Source organism: Miniopterus natalensis, chromosome 9 (genome assembly GCF_054644295.1).
Source record: "Miniopterus natalensis isolate mMinNat1 chromosome 9, mMinNat1.hap1, whole genome shotgun sequence".
NCBI classification, from domain to species: domain Eukaryota; kingdom Metazoa; phylum Chordata; class Mammalia; order Chiroptera; family Miniopteridae; genus Miniopterus; species Miniopterus natalensis.
In genome coordinates, this window is record NC_142089.1 from 67,266,053 (window position 1) to 67,281,083 (window position 15,031).

General features: G+C 40.4%; 1 protein-coding gene across 1 annotated transcript in view; it reads right to left on the reverse strand.

Annotated features, from left to right (window-relative positions):
• Window positions 1-15,031, reverse strand: part of JARID2 (jumonji and AT-rich interaction domain containing 2) — a 242,501-nt gene that overhangs the window by 85,580 nt on the left and 141,890 nt on the right. The window contains exon 3 of the mRNA XM_016205347.2: window positions 11,352-11,493. Coding sequence (XP_016060833.2) covers window positions 11,352-11,493 — 142 coding nt within the window. The remainder of the gene's footprint in view (window positions 1-11,351; window positions 11,494-15,031) is intronic.

Below are 15,031 nucleotides of genomic sequence, written 5' to 3' on the forward strand. Positions count from 1 at the left end.
TGTACCACAAAATCAGGCTTAAAGAATAACCTTCTAGATCCATCCAAGGATCTGGCAAACAACTCAAAGTTTGATCAATAAATTAGCACCCCTGCACACACCTTCCTTGAGGGTCACACTCCTTACTGAGAGTTTAAATGGGATCACTTTGCCCAGCCCTCAGAATTATCAGGACTCTCAAAAAATGTTTGAAAACACCTCACCTCCATCTCTCTTCATCAGCAGTCCATGGTGGTTCTTCACTAATCCACTCAAGGTGAATAGAGACCGTTTACTGAGTCCTGACAACATGCCAGGAGCTTTAGCTCTTGGGCAAGGTGCAGTTGTCTGCCTCAGTTTCTCATCTATAAAATGGGGGTGGATAAAAAGAAACCTATGCCAAAGGGTTCGCTGTGAGAATTAATGGGCTAATATATATAAAGAATTTAGAAACGTGGCTGGCATACCACTATGTAAGTACATAAGCAGAATACGAGTATATAAGTGTTTGTCACAGCCACCAGCAAAGGTTCTTTTGGGGAACTGACTCTCCCACTGAGAATTAAGAGGAGAAACAGGGACTCAAACACAGTCTATATGATTCTAGAATCTTAAAATTTTTCTCCTTTCCTCCAATTTCTAATCAAGGGCCTCATTATAAGATTGTGCCAGAAAAACACGCTCCACCTTAAGCCATCTAATTCTGAGGATCACGCAGGGATGTCTCCCACACTGGTGTCATTTGCCTTAAGATCAGGAAGGAGGCCATCAGGCATGAAATCAAAACAGCCTCCACATGCCTGTGTGCTACCCAGGGACTCAGATCACACTAAGAGTTTAGTAAACCTTATGTACACCTGGGAAGGCTGTCCACCTGTCCCAGGAAAGACTTTCTCATGGAATGTGTGGGAGCCATCTGTACTCAGAGGGAGCTTTCTCCTCCAGGTAGGTCAGGGGGCTCTGAGGGCCCATGTGTGGTCCTGGTTCTGGGGATACCTACTACACAGTGCCAGGCAAGAGGTGAAGTCAGGAACATAGGCTTGGAAGGCTAAGCACCATGCCTTGGCCATGCTACCTAGAAGGAGGGGAGGAATACTGCTCCCTAGAAAAGGAAAGTGAAGCAGCAGAAAGGTTCTCCAAGGAAAGGAAGTGCCTGAGAAAAACAGATAAGGAGCCTCATCTAGGGAACATGGAAAGGGACAGCACTGCAGTGCCAGGAGCCCTGACACTGTCGGCCACACCCGACCTCCACCATGTCCATGTCCGTAAGGAAGATGAAGGCCAAGAGAGTCAGTAGGAGTGGAGGTGAGAAGGAACAACTTTCCCCCAGCTCCCTCATCACAGATATCCAATCCAGGGTAAAATATAGGCACTTTTAGCCCAGGGTAAAGTCAACCACACAAAGGCACCTCTCAGCCCTAATTAACCCTGTCTGGGTAGTTAACAATGTGCCTTTGTTTATCTAGAGGTGCAGAGTAGAGGGTGGAAAGACAACATTCCAAAGGGAACCTGCAGCCCATCCTACCAAGTAAGCCAAACAAATCTACCCATGCATATTCCACACAGGTAACTCCAAAACACCAGCATGAGTTTGGTCAATCACCCAGGAACCTCTCTGCCATCCACATTCATAGGTCTTCCTTCTACAATGTCAAACTCCATCAGCAACTTTAATCCTCTGGACTTCACTCTAACAAACAACAAATGCATCCCACCCCAACCCCTCCCCCCCCCCAAACCACCCAGACCTCAGCTTTCCTTCCTCTGATGGGTGACTGGACTGCACCATTAGGTTTACATAAAGGAAGTTGCCTGGTACTCTTAGACACTATTCTTGTACACAGTCAAGTAGAATGAAAACACAGATGGACTCAAGATGCTTCACTAATAAGAATAATCAGTTCCTGTAAACCAAAGCAACGCAAAGATTGTTTTATAAGCCCCCAAAATCATGCCACATAAGTAATAATCTGCCAAGGAGTTGAGATTCCAAGACAGGAAGGGTCCATGGGAAATCCCATAAACCTCCCATGAACAACTTCATAGGCAAAACCAGTTAGACTGTTTATTACAGCAGCTTCCTTCACCTTGCTGATAGCCACGGCCAGGCTCTATTTCACCATGGGGGACAGGAGGGAGGGGAGTTTTTCTTTATAGAGATAACTAGTGCCTGGGAGAGGGGAAAGGAGCGGGGAGAGGTGAGAAGGGGAAAGGACTCCTGAGAATTATCAGAGAGGTCTGAACAGAAGCCTGGCAGATTTGGCTGCAGGCAAAGAACCTAACCATGAATGTGGGTGAGTGGCATGTGCCTTCCTGCAGTAAACAGTACACACAAGTGCTTCAGCCAGTGAGAACCTCTGGCACAACCAGAAATGCCCTCACAGCTCTCTGCTATCCAACTTGAGTCATCTGACTCTGTTTCACCTTGGTCAATAAGCACTTAAGATCAAGGTTAAGGTATAGAGAGCCGAGGGATACAGACTCTTCTCCCAAACATGAACAGTAGGAAAGGTGAAGTAGATCTGTAAGTAGGCACCATGAAGCAAGCCAATACTTTGAAACCCACCAACTCTAGTCAGCTAAATGAAAAGTTAAATTAAAGGGTATTGTCCTAGAGGGACTAGAAACAACCCCTAAAATCACAAAGTAATCACGGATCTATTTGGAACAGCCACCTGAAATAGTCAATCAGGTGCTAAATGTTCTCATACCCAGGATAAACCTCTTTCCCCTGGTGCCCTTGTGCATGAAAAAACATGACCTCTAACTTCTAATTCTAGAGGACCCCAGAGACGATTTCAAAAGCAAAACATGTTTTGATCAAGATAAGCTACTAACATTTTCCCCCCTTTGTATCTACTGCTTGGTTTACAATGAAAAAAATAATTTTGTTTATTTCCTTAAAGAAGGAATACAAACACTGGTAGGAAGAGAACATTTACTGGGTTATATGATCTGAGCAGCCCAAGGGGTGTACACTGCACAAAGGTACTCAGCTGAGAGGGTGAGTGGGGCTGTGATCCTACTATGTTCTGCTCACCACGTCAGGTACTACTGGCCCAAAAGGAGTGCCCTTCTGGAAGTTGTCTGTCTGGGAGGTACACCAAAGTGATGTGGTGTAATGGAAGAGTCCAGTGTTATAGGTGTGAAGACTTGGGTTCAAATCCTACTTTGCTACTTATAAGAAATGCATCATTAGTAAGGTATATTAAATTCTGCTGACTCAGCTATAAAACGAGGATAAATCCTTCCAGGCATTTCATGAAAATTAAGGTAAGTTTCATTAGCACAATGTGTTATATTACTAAGAGGCAGTTCTTCTTTTAGAGACAGAGGTTCTAGAACTCCATGCTCTCTTGTGGAGTGAGATTTTTCAATTTATAGGTCATTGTTTCCTTATTCTGAAATTGTCTTTTTCATTGCATTAGGGCTTAATGCAATTCTCAGTTTTCTCTTTTAATGACTAACAAAATTAAATGAACAGGTTATGACTATGACTATGATAAGTCCCTCCTTGTGTGCAGGGGGATACCTATCGTTCAGGGGATGCCTGACCACAGATAGTACTGAACCCTACACACTATGTTTTTTCCTATACATTCATACAAACCTTTTTGCTTAAGGTTTCTCTGTGGCATATCCGAATTGTCAGCATCACCACTCTTGCATTTTGGGGCCGTTAAGTAAAATAAGGGTTCCTTGAACACAAGCACTGCAATACCACCACAGTCAACCTGATAACTGAGACAGCTAATAAGTCACTAACAGGTGCATAGCAATATAGCATGAATATGCTGAAAAAAGGGATGAATCACATTCTGGGTGGGACAGAGCAAGACAGCACAAGGCTCTATCATGCTACTCAGAATGGTACACAATTTAAAACGTATGAATTGTCTGCTTCTGGAATTTTCCATTTAAAGTTTATACCACGGCTGACCACGAGTAACTGAAACCACATACAAGGGGGGACTACTGTAGTTACATTTCCTGGTGGTGGTGTGTTCTGCTCTCCCTCATGTAGCATTCAAGCACAGATAGGAACTTTTGCTTCTAGCTAAGACAGAGTATTAGAGACAAGATTTACTTCCTGCCTGAAAGAACTAAAATCCACATAAAGCAATCAAGGTCACATTATAAAGCACTGTGATCCCAAGAGATGGGAAACAAATAATTGTTCAGCTTACTGCCTTGAGAATTTTCAAGCCATAGCCCAAGGAGGGGAAATTCAAGTAGAGTCTAGAGGAACCCAAGTTGAGGAGGAGTTAAGAGTTTGGGGGGACCAAGGATTGAACAATCTGTTGGGCTGAGTACGAGAGAGGGGAGAGTCAAATGGAAAACTCTGGATCTGCCAAGGGTTCTCCTCAAGTACTTGCTGAGTACCAGTGTGCACATGTGTGTGAGGAAACTACCCAAGGAAAGGGTTAGAGGGAATAGTCCTATAATCCCACACAGAGCCAGGAACAGTGCTTGTACCTACTAGCCAAAATGGTAAACATCATGATTCAGAGGGCATCAAGTAATGTACTCATTTGAGTTTTACCTGAGTGGTGGGAAAAACTTAATCCTGTAGCAATCACTGTTCTGGCCCTATCTAACAAAGCTGAAAGCCAAGGCCCAATTGGGTCAAACTGCTTCCTAGTAACTTCATCACACTCTAGAGCAATGCTCAAGAACAGGCAGAGAAATACAAATACATCCAGCGGCCAACAAAGAAAAATTTACAATGCCTGACATCCAATAAGAAATTACCAGACAGGCAAAACAGCAAAAAGACCATATTGAGGAGGAATATCAATCCAAATTGAGCAATAAATGACACAAATGACAGAATTAGAAGACAAACATTTTAAAACATCTATTATAATGTATTCCTTATGTTCAAGAAAGTAGAGCAAGCCAAAACACATTAAGAGAGATACTGAAGATAATACAAAGATCAAAATCTAACATAAGATAGAAACAACAATCTCTACTGAAAAGTACATGTCTATAGATTTGGAACAGAAAGTACTTAAAATGAAACAGAGGGGGAAAAAAGACCAGAATAAAATGAACAGAAAGATAGTCAATGGGCTGTGGGACAACTTCACAAATATTTGTGCAACTGAAATCCTTAAGGGGGGGAAGAAGAACACACCAAAACAATTTGCAGAAATATTGGCTCCAAATTTTCAAAAACTGATGAAATCTACAGAACTATGAAATTCAATGAACTCCAAACACAAGAAACATAAAGAAAACTATACCAAGGGGCATGGCATGACAGAATCAAAGAAAATCTTAAGAAGTAGACTGGGGAGAATGAGACTTCTTGGAAAGTTAAGAATGACAATAGATTTCCTGTCAAAAACAATGCAAACCAGCGGACAGTGGAGTGAGCCCATCTTTACATCAATGGGGGGGGGGAGGGGGAGGTGCAAGGAACCCTAGAATTCTATATCCAGCAAAACAGTATCATTTAAAAATGAAGATTCTACGGTTCTCATAAAATAAAAATATTTTCTTTGAGTGTGAGAAAGACCTTTAAAGACATTTTCCAACATACAAAAGTTGATTCATCCAACCCCAGCAGACCTATATAGAAATGTTAGTCCTTCAAGAAAAAGCAAAAGGGAAATGATCCCAGAAAGACGTTTAGATCTACAAAAAGGAAAGAACAGCACCAAAAATGGCAACTATTTAGATAACTAAAAAGAGAAGATAGGCTGGACACATCTACCCTTACTTTATATTTAATTCCACAATTATTTTTTGTGGTTATTAAAGATGTCACATAATATTCCTTTCCTCAATTTTGCCCCTTCCTTATTTCTTTAAGTAAAGACTATGTTTCAGTCAAGGTAGCTCTAGAATTTAAGATTATGACAGCGCTAATCCCTACTTTGTAAAATACTCTTCGAGGTTGTGACAACAAAATAGTCTGCAATGGCCTGGTGAGTGAAGGCATCTAAACCTAAATCAAAAGTTAAGAGAAATAAATCTAAGGTGTGTATTGCTTGTTTTGCTTTGAATTTTGGCAATAAAAGCAAGGGCATTTAACATTAAACTATACCACTAATGTGTTTTGTTAGATGTAAAAATTATTTAGGCTCTTCAGTTCTTTAGGATGTTCACATCGAATAACTCCAATTTCTAAACAGTGCATGCTGCCAATCAAGAATCCTGTGTATGTGGGACTATCATCCTCTCAAACCTGGGTGTATAAAAGTATTTTATATCAACACAGTAACACAGAACAGAAATAACAAGGAAAACATTTACACTGGCAATTCACCTGTGTGGGGGGGGGGAAACCTGTTAAAAGCCTAGGAGAATTCTCAGTGTCTTCAACATGCACTCATATCCAGAAACTAAACTGCTCTAAGTCATGGCATCCTCACCCTGAAAACAATTCACATCCTAAATCCAGTCTACTAGAAGAGGACTACCTTTGAACTTAGTAAAAGTCTTCTACTATCAAAGGCCTAGCTAAAATACAGCAGCTCTTTTATTTAACGGAAAGAAAAACAGTTATGTCTTTGCAGAGGCACAGTCTGCACTTCTTACTCCCTTGGAGTTTGTTTTTAAAAGTGTGTCAGAGATCTTAGCGTTAAGTACTGGCAAACTAGGGGCTTCCCCACAGGTGAAGCAATGACTAACCTGTAAATAGCCAAGATGGAATCTGCTCACCAACACCTCACAGACCTCAACCTCATCTCACTTCTGCCTGCTCCATGCAAGCAAATACCTGGTCACACCAAGCTTTGAGAAGGAAATTTTGCGCTATACAACCACAAAGATCCTTCCTGTGACTCAGTAACTTCAAAAAAGGGACAAGCGCCCACACTGTTCCATCTGCCCACAGATAGCTGCTGACGGTGGTGCCATGGAAGGAAGATAGAAATCACAATTTATACAAAAATCAAAACCCCTGTAAACCACATTTGAAAAGTCTCCGATGAATGTACATATTCACATGTAGCAATTCATGTGCCACATACACTGATGACAGCTATAACATCTAGCACACAGTCCTCATTATACACCGGAGTGATCTTCATGAATTAACTTGTTTAGCACACAAAACCACCATGAGGTGGTTACTATTGTCATCGACATTGCACAGGTGAGAAAACTGAGGTCCAGTGAGCGATGTTACAGACCTGCCCAAGAGTACATGACAAGCAGATGGTTGAACCACAATGTCTGGCTCGAGTCCATACTCTTAACCACTGTGCCACATACAAGGTCGCCATGACATGGCCCTAAGAACAACCACTCTCTTTACATTTTTCCTGTTTAATCCCTCCACCAACCCCAAAATTAAATATATATAGTTAATTTTACTATGTACATGAGTGGTCAATTCAAATGACCCTTTGTGGACCATGCATTTTGGATCTTCCATATACTTATACCTAAAAATATGCCATCACCAACTTCTTCGTACAACACCTTCCTTTCCAAGCAGATAGCCTATATCCCCATAACCATTCCAGAGTTTCTCATGGTCAGTCCACACCTGACAGACAAAACCTGTCCACTCTGATTCCTGAAAATACTCGGATGCTTCCTGCAGGAAATGCAAATTTTAAAACAATCAAGTGTAATGGGATGGGCAATATAAGGTAGAAAAGAGGGTAAGGAGCTACACATGGCCACCATCAAATTCAGAAGAGGCCTATTAAAGGCTGAAAGTCTACAGTTTCCATTCTCAACAGTAAAAACTACATTATAAAAATTATTTTAAACACCTGCCATAAATGATAAAGAAAAGGAAAACCAACACCCAGCAACTCCCACCACACCAAGTTCCTTAGCTCGTCAATGGCTGGGCAGCTCTGTCCATCAAAGAGGCAGAACTTCTAGAGAGAGGGTGGCTTTTCCTTTTTCAAAGAGTGTCTTTAGATGATGACCTTTTAATGGCTAGGAAAAATGATACCTTTTATTTTTAATTCAGTAAAGAAAAATAAATCCCATAAACTCTGGATTCTACTGCTTTCTATGTGCCAAAAAGTTTCCCAACTTCATTTAAAACCAATGGCATCAAGTACTTAGGGCAAACATAGCTTAGGGGGTTTCCTGTAGAAAAATAACACTTTGTAAACACATAGGACGTTCATCATCAAAAAATGGAATTGTTTCAATTTATAGGTTGGAAATTCAGGGCAAGGTTGAACTAATAAGACTGGAATAATCTACACCTCAGACTTTAATTTTTCTTAAGGAAGTCACACACATAAATTCCTTTCTTTCCCCCTCCCCACCAAGACAAATGGCATATATTAACTGCTGGTTCTAAAACCATGTACCTAGAAAGAGTAATTAACTGTACAAGAAGAGCTAGTAATTCATATCACTCCAAAAACTTAGAAATTGCTTTTTCCAAAGCAAATATATAAATCATGACCCTGGATTTTTACAACTCAATGTGTGATTGTATAAATGACCACAGAGAATGCAAATAAATAGTCAATAAGACAACATGCTCTTCCCATGTATATGTGAGGCTTAGGCAATTTCAGACACAAGGTTAAAAGTAGCATCTAGTCAACAATCCACCCTACCCTTTAAGTAAACATTTTGAAATAACCACTTTAAATAGTTACTCTAAACTTGACTCATCAGCAGAGGCGCCACACTTAGTCAAGTATAAGATAAGATATAATATATGTAAAGTGAAGGAAAGGGAAGCACTGCGGTATGAACAGCGCACCAGCAATTTTCAACCGGTATGCAGCAAGAACCTTTAAAACATGCACTACCTGACTATTTAGTCAGGGGCACTGACCTCTTTTCCCTTAGAATGTCAAATTAAAAAATGACAACAGCCAACACAACAATAGCCATCTAGTGTGAATGAATCAAAATTATACCTTTTTTGTCAGATCAGTAAAAAATATTTTTTGGCATGCTGCAGAATTTTAGTAATTAGTTTGTGTGTGCCATGGGATGAAAAAGGTTGAAAATCACTGCAATATACTAACAAAGCCCCAAGAAATCAGGTTCCAGTTCACACATTCTGCCTTAAGATGATAAGGTTCCTACCAAATTATTTATGCTAAATATTCATACTAACTACCAATGAGGGATAAAACAAGTGAGCAGGAAAGTATTAAGTTATTATTTTGAACTTGCTATGTACTTTGCAACATTGTGAAATGTATGCCCCAACTACAATACCTGTTTGTAAATTACACAATCCTCCACCTGTAACACAGGCTAGCACAGACCAGCCCTAAATCTAGCCTGACCAGTCAACCCTTAATCTACTACAGTAAGTCGTTGATGGATTTCACTAGTAGTATGACCACAACCAAATAAAATGCTTGCTATGAGTCTTCAGAGTTCAGTAAAACAACATGCTTAGCACACGTATAATTAGAGCAGATTAGCAATAGTGAAATCTGCCTAAATTCACTCTGAACAAAGTTTCTCTTTTCCGCTGGACTGGAGAACTAAAGCTAAATGCTTTGCACACAGCTGCCACACACCACCAATGTACCATGCAAAGAGGAAGCCGGCGGCATGTCACCTGCGAAAGGAGAGGAGAATGATGCCTACACTGATCTTCGTCATCACACTCCCACGCTGCCTGGGTCCTACCAAAGGTGAGGGTGATGGACAGCTCCACAATACAGCTAAAGAACTTGGTGCTGTCACTTCCAACCACACATTCATAGACTTTTGCTCCCCAAATGGAGATGAAAGATGATGCTAGATGCATGACTATCCACCCATGTTTGGAAGCATGGGTAACATTACACATTCCATCATATTTACTGGTGTGGTTTAGCACATCCTGAGCTCCCTCTCTTGTGATGATGCAGTTCTCAAAATGGGGCAGAGTGAATATTTTTTACGGAGTACCTGAAACATAATAGGCTTGTCACTGAGACACTCACCAAAGTGTCTTTAAAAAGAGTTGCATACAATGCCCAGTACACTGGCAGAGATACTTTTTATATATGCTTGCTAACTGCTAACAACAAATCCAGTGACATCCAAGACACAGTGCTGAGGATTAAGAGAAAATGAGGATGGCCCAGCCAGTGTTGCTCAGTAGTTGAGCGTCAACCCACGAACCCAAAGGTCACAGGTTCAATTCCCCGTCAGGGCACATTCCTGGTTTGGGGGCTCAATCCCCAGTAGTGGGCATACAGGAGGCAGCCGATTGACGATGTTTCTCTCTCATTGATGTTTCTGTCTCTCTAGGCCTCTCCCTTCCCCTCTCTCTCTAAAAATCAATAAAAACATATTTTTTTAAAAAGAGAGAAAATGAAGGTAGAAGTTAATACAGACTCTGTATCATGGAGTTTTTTAAACAAAGACACTCCATGATGGTGAAAAATAAAATATGACTTGGGGTGATACATCTCAAATTTCAGATCTAAAGTATAGTTCTGTTAAGGATTTCAAATACCTACACATGGCTACTCTTGTCCTTTCCCTTTGATTTTCCACCATACTCAGTTCTTCATTAAATATAAACATCCAGATAGTTTCCAAAAAGTAACTAGAGTAAACAAAGTAGACCAGACCGGGGAAATTTTTTTTCCTTTTCCCCAACCTCTCAAACTAGCAGATTCTAAGAAAATGTCATTAATCTAGTCACATCCAGGAAAACATCAAGTATGAGAACAGAAAAGGAACAAAATGAATTATAAATTGTAAATGGGGGGGGGGGGGGGCGGGACACGGGACGGGACAACACATGAGATATGAACTAAAGCAGATAACTAACAAAGGGTTTTTAAAACACCCAATAAAGCATTATTATATAATGTCACCGCCACTGTTTGACCATGAAACCACAAACTCTTAACTACCACGGCCAACTTCCTTATCCAACTATCGTAAGTTTATTTAAGAACGTCATTTTAAAAAAAAGAAAAACAACTTGATGGTAAATTAAAAGTTTTAAGAACCAGTTCCACAACTACTAACCTGGGGTTAAACACCACATGGATTTTGCTTTCCTGATGAGGGGGGGAAATATTTCAGAAACACCACATTTAATTCTTCAAATTCTTAGAAACATTTCTCTTCAGGAGCGGCTAAATACCAATATACTCAAGAACTACTAATGATGAAAATTCATGAAAATGAACAGTTAAGATAGGAGTTACAAATTGATGACTCTGGCCAATTTTTATGGAAGGAAGATGTTTTCTTTGGCCCATATCATTTTTTGTGTACTTATTTTTAGTTATAATTATTAGTGGACAATATTTTGAAACCAGGACATTTAATATAAAAATTCAGAGCTCTGACTCTTCTATGAAAAATCAGCAGGCTAGGCCCATGTTTGTTCCCATGTGGCAAAAAACTGGCACCTAGTTTGCAGTCCCTGGTTTAAGGCACCAATACTTTCAGCCTTGGGTACTAACCTTTTCCTCGACGGCCCTTCTTCAAAATCTGAAGAACTAACATCGTTGCTAGTAGAGGACACTTGGGATGCATCATCCTTCTCATTCTCTGACTGTTCTGATGCTGGTCCTAATCCCTTAGACTGGCCATTACCAAGGAGCCCTACGAGTGAGAAAAGGGGACAAACACTTAAACACATGACATCAGGAAGCAGCACTTTACCACAGTTAACCCTACACAATGGCTCATGATGGAAAGAAAAGAATTGAAAGGCACATATCCCGTTTAAATGGGGGGGGGGGGTCACACCTCATCTACTTTGAACCCTTTACAGGAGTGAATGCCTAACAAAGAAAAAATTTAATAGTAAAAAATTCAAGAAGAAATTTTTAATTATAATAATATACTGTAGGGTCCTTTTTTAAAGTACATAAACATCTTTCAGGGCTGGGGGTGGAAAGGAAGAAAGGCATCTTAAGTATTACCATTTCAAACTAGTTATCCTTCAAGGGCTAAATATTTACTCTAGAAATACTGAAGTCCTTTTTGGAATTGCCTTCGGGAACGAGTACCTGCCACACAATAAAAGTATCATTACTTTATAGTCGTATCTTAGTTATTAACTAGAAATCCTACCACCCAACTTCCTCTTCATAGCAATCCATTGTATTGGGCAGTCACCATATTTGCCTTTGACTGTCTCAAAGGATCAAGGCTGTTTATGACTGTGATTATGGCACCATGCAGAAGGAGGAGTCATGGAGGCCCAGGATGTGTAATCACACTGACGAAAGGCACTAGGGAAGGGTTATGCCACATAATACGTAAGTATTTTAACAAGTAGCAAGAACACACTAATGGGTGACAGTTGAATAAAAGCCTGGTGGGTCTACTAGCATTCAGATGACCTAGCATCTACGGTTCTTGATACAACTTAGGTTCTACCCATGGGGAAGCCTGTACCAAACCAACACAAGTGTCCACAGCAACTGGCCCCCAATTTCACTGTCTAGTCACCAGCCTCGGGGGCAGCAGAAATGCTAGCACAGCGTCTGTAAAACAGCCATGGTGGTTTGCTTTTAAATGAAGCCAAATGTGCAGGTTGACCCCTTGAATTTTGTTCTTCCAACCCTCCCACCAATTTTGTACACACTTAATTCGCTGTATTCAATCCCTTTTTGGTTGAAAGAGTGGTTCCTATTAGTTGCACTAAACACTATGTAGAATCCAGTATCCTATATATTTGTTAAAATTTTCTGAAAGAACAGAGTACACTGCAACAGAGCCCTGGGACTTGACCTGTTTATTCATGCATTTCCCTAGTTATCTATTTTTACATCATTTTCAGAGTGTTTGTAATAACATGAAGTTGGAAATCTAATACAGTGCAGTAAATACAATCCCATGGCTGTCACTGAGACTTGTGGCTTTGGGAGTCATGAATACAATATGGAAATGAAAATATACACAACTTCCCAAAGAAAGAGAAATGTGGGGAGTCTGCACTATGAGGCAAAAAGGAGACAAAACTGTATGGAAATCTATGAGTCTAAGAGTAGAAACGTAACCAATGTTTCAAAGATTAGAGCTGTGCTATCCATTACAGTGGCCGCTACTGAGCATTTGAAACATAGCTAGCATGGATGAGGAAATAAATTTTCATTATTAATGTAAAACAGGGCAACTTGCATTTTATTATTTCACAATAATTAATTCTTAACATATTTGGGATATATTAAGTCAAATATACTAAAATTAATCTTACCTGCTTTTAGATTTTTTAATGCAGCTCTAGAAAACTAAAACTGCATATGAGGGTTGAAATTATGCCTCTATGCATCAGCACTAAATGAGAGCACTTTAGTAATGCCACACTGGGGGTAGGGGGATGCTTGCCTACCCAAACAGTAGGAAGATACAGATACAGTGGTACCTCAAGTTTTGAATGTACTCTGTTCCGGAGACCATTCGAGTTCTGAAACATTCAAAAACTGAGGGATCAACAGACGACAGCTGGGCCTCAGGATCTTGCCCTCAGTGGAAGCCTTGTGGCGTGTTCAACTTCTGAGGTGTGTTCGAAAACCGAAGCATTTACTTGCAGGTTTACGGTGTTCATAAACCAAAATGTTTGTCAACAGAGACATTCGAAAACCGAGGTACCACCGTAATACTAAACCGAGTTAGGAAACTGGCCCAGGTACATACTATAACTCATACTTGTAAAAAGAAGACAAGATGGATGAACTGCCACACTTGAAAAGAATGGAAAATTCAAAGTAAAAATTCTGGTTACAGAACCATAGGTAAAATTAATGAGAAAAAAAGCATCTTAAATATGTGCTGAGTTCCAAGTTCTCAATAGTACATAAGCACATAAAAGAGAAGAAAGCAGGAAAGAAGGGAGGGAATATAAATTCATCCACTCATTTTCTTAACGCCTCCCACATGCCAGGGATACAAGAGTACCAAACAAAGTCTAGGTTCCAGTGAGAGGAGACAGATCTACAAACACACATGGATGCACTCGTTAGTAGTATGTGCAAAGAAGAAACTTTGCACTTTTAGGGCAAGAAAAAGTGATAGGGGAGGGCAATGAATGTGAACCAATGGAGTCGGCAAGCAAGCTCACAATACCAGCACAAGAGCCGAACTGGAATTTTCAATATTCCTAAAAACAAAATATGAAAACCAGTGGTGACGGTGTCAGTGAAGGAGGAAGAAGAGATTTGCTGTTGTTTGTTTTTTGGGGTTTATTTGGTGAGCCTCAATTTTAATTTTTTTTATTATTGACACTATTGTAGATGTCTCCTTTTCCCTTCCCTTTGCCCCCCCTCCCCCACCCCCCCAGCCTTTAACACATTGTCTGTGCACATAGGCTATGCATATATGTTCTTTGGTTCATTTCTTCCAGCCCCTTCTACCCATCTCCCCTCGGAGATCTATCAGGCCCTTCCATGCATCCATGCCTCTGGTCCTATTTTGTGCGTCAGGAAAAAAAGAAAGAGGTGCTGGTTTTGAAAGCGTATTTGGATCAAGGAGGAAATAAGAAAGAACTAGAAGTTGCCAGGTGAAGGTGGGGAAGTAATGCTGCTGTACCCTTTGGTACATAACAAGACCTTAAGTATTTGCTGAGTGAGGAAGCAGAGAGTGAGTCAGTGAGTGAGTGATTTAGCAGAGACAAGTTAAGCTATTCAATGACAGCTATACACTTGTCCTTCTAACAAGAATAATCTCAGTAGATTGTAAACAGTAGTAGTGATTCTCAAACTTGAGCATGAATCAGAATCACCTGGAGGGCTTGTTCAAACAGTCCCCTAGGCCTCAACCGTAGTTTATGCTATTCCAACAAATTACCAGATGGTGTTGCTGCTGCTTTGGCTGGTCCAGGGACCACCTTTTGAGAATCACTATTGTAGAGGAAAGCAAACCAGTAAGAGACGTAGTTGCCCTAAAACACTATAAAGCTCTGGGCAAGTGTAAATGAAATCCCAGAAAAGCAATTATGATTGCACAAACTAACTATCACCATACAACTCACAGTGAGGCACCCAGTCCCAAAGTTCTGTATGGGCAGTCTTCCACCTTTATCAATAACTTGTGAAGTGAAAGAAGGTGCTTACAAAACGTACACAAAGCTATAAGAGTCAGCTAATGACAAATACAAACTTGTAATAAGTAATAGGCTGGGGAAGAGTATTCA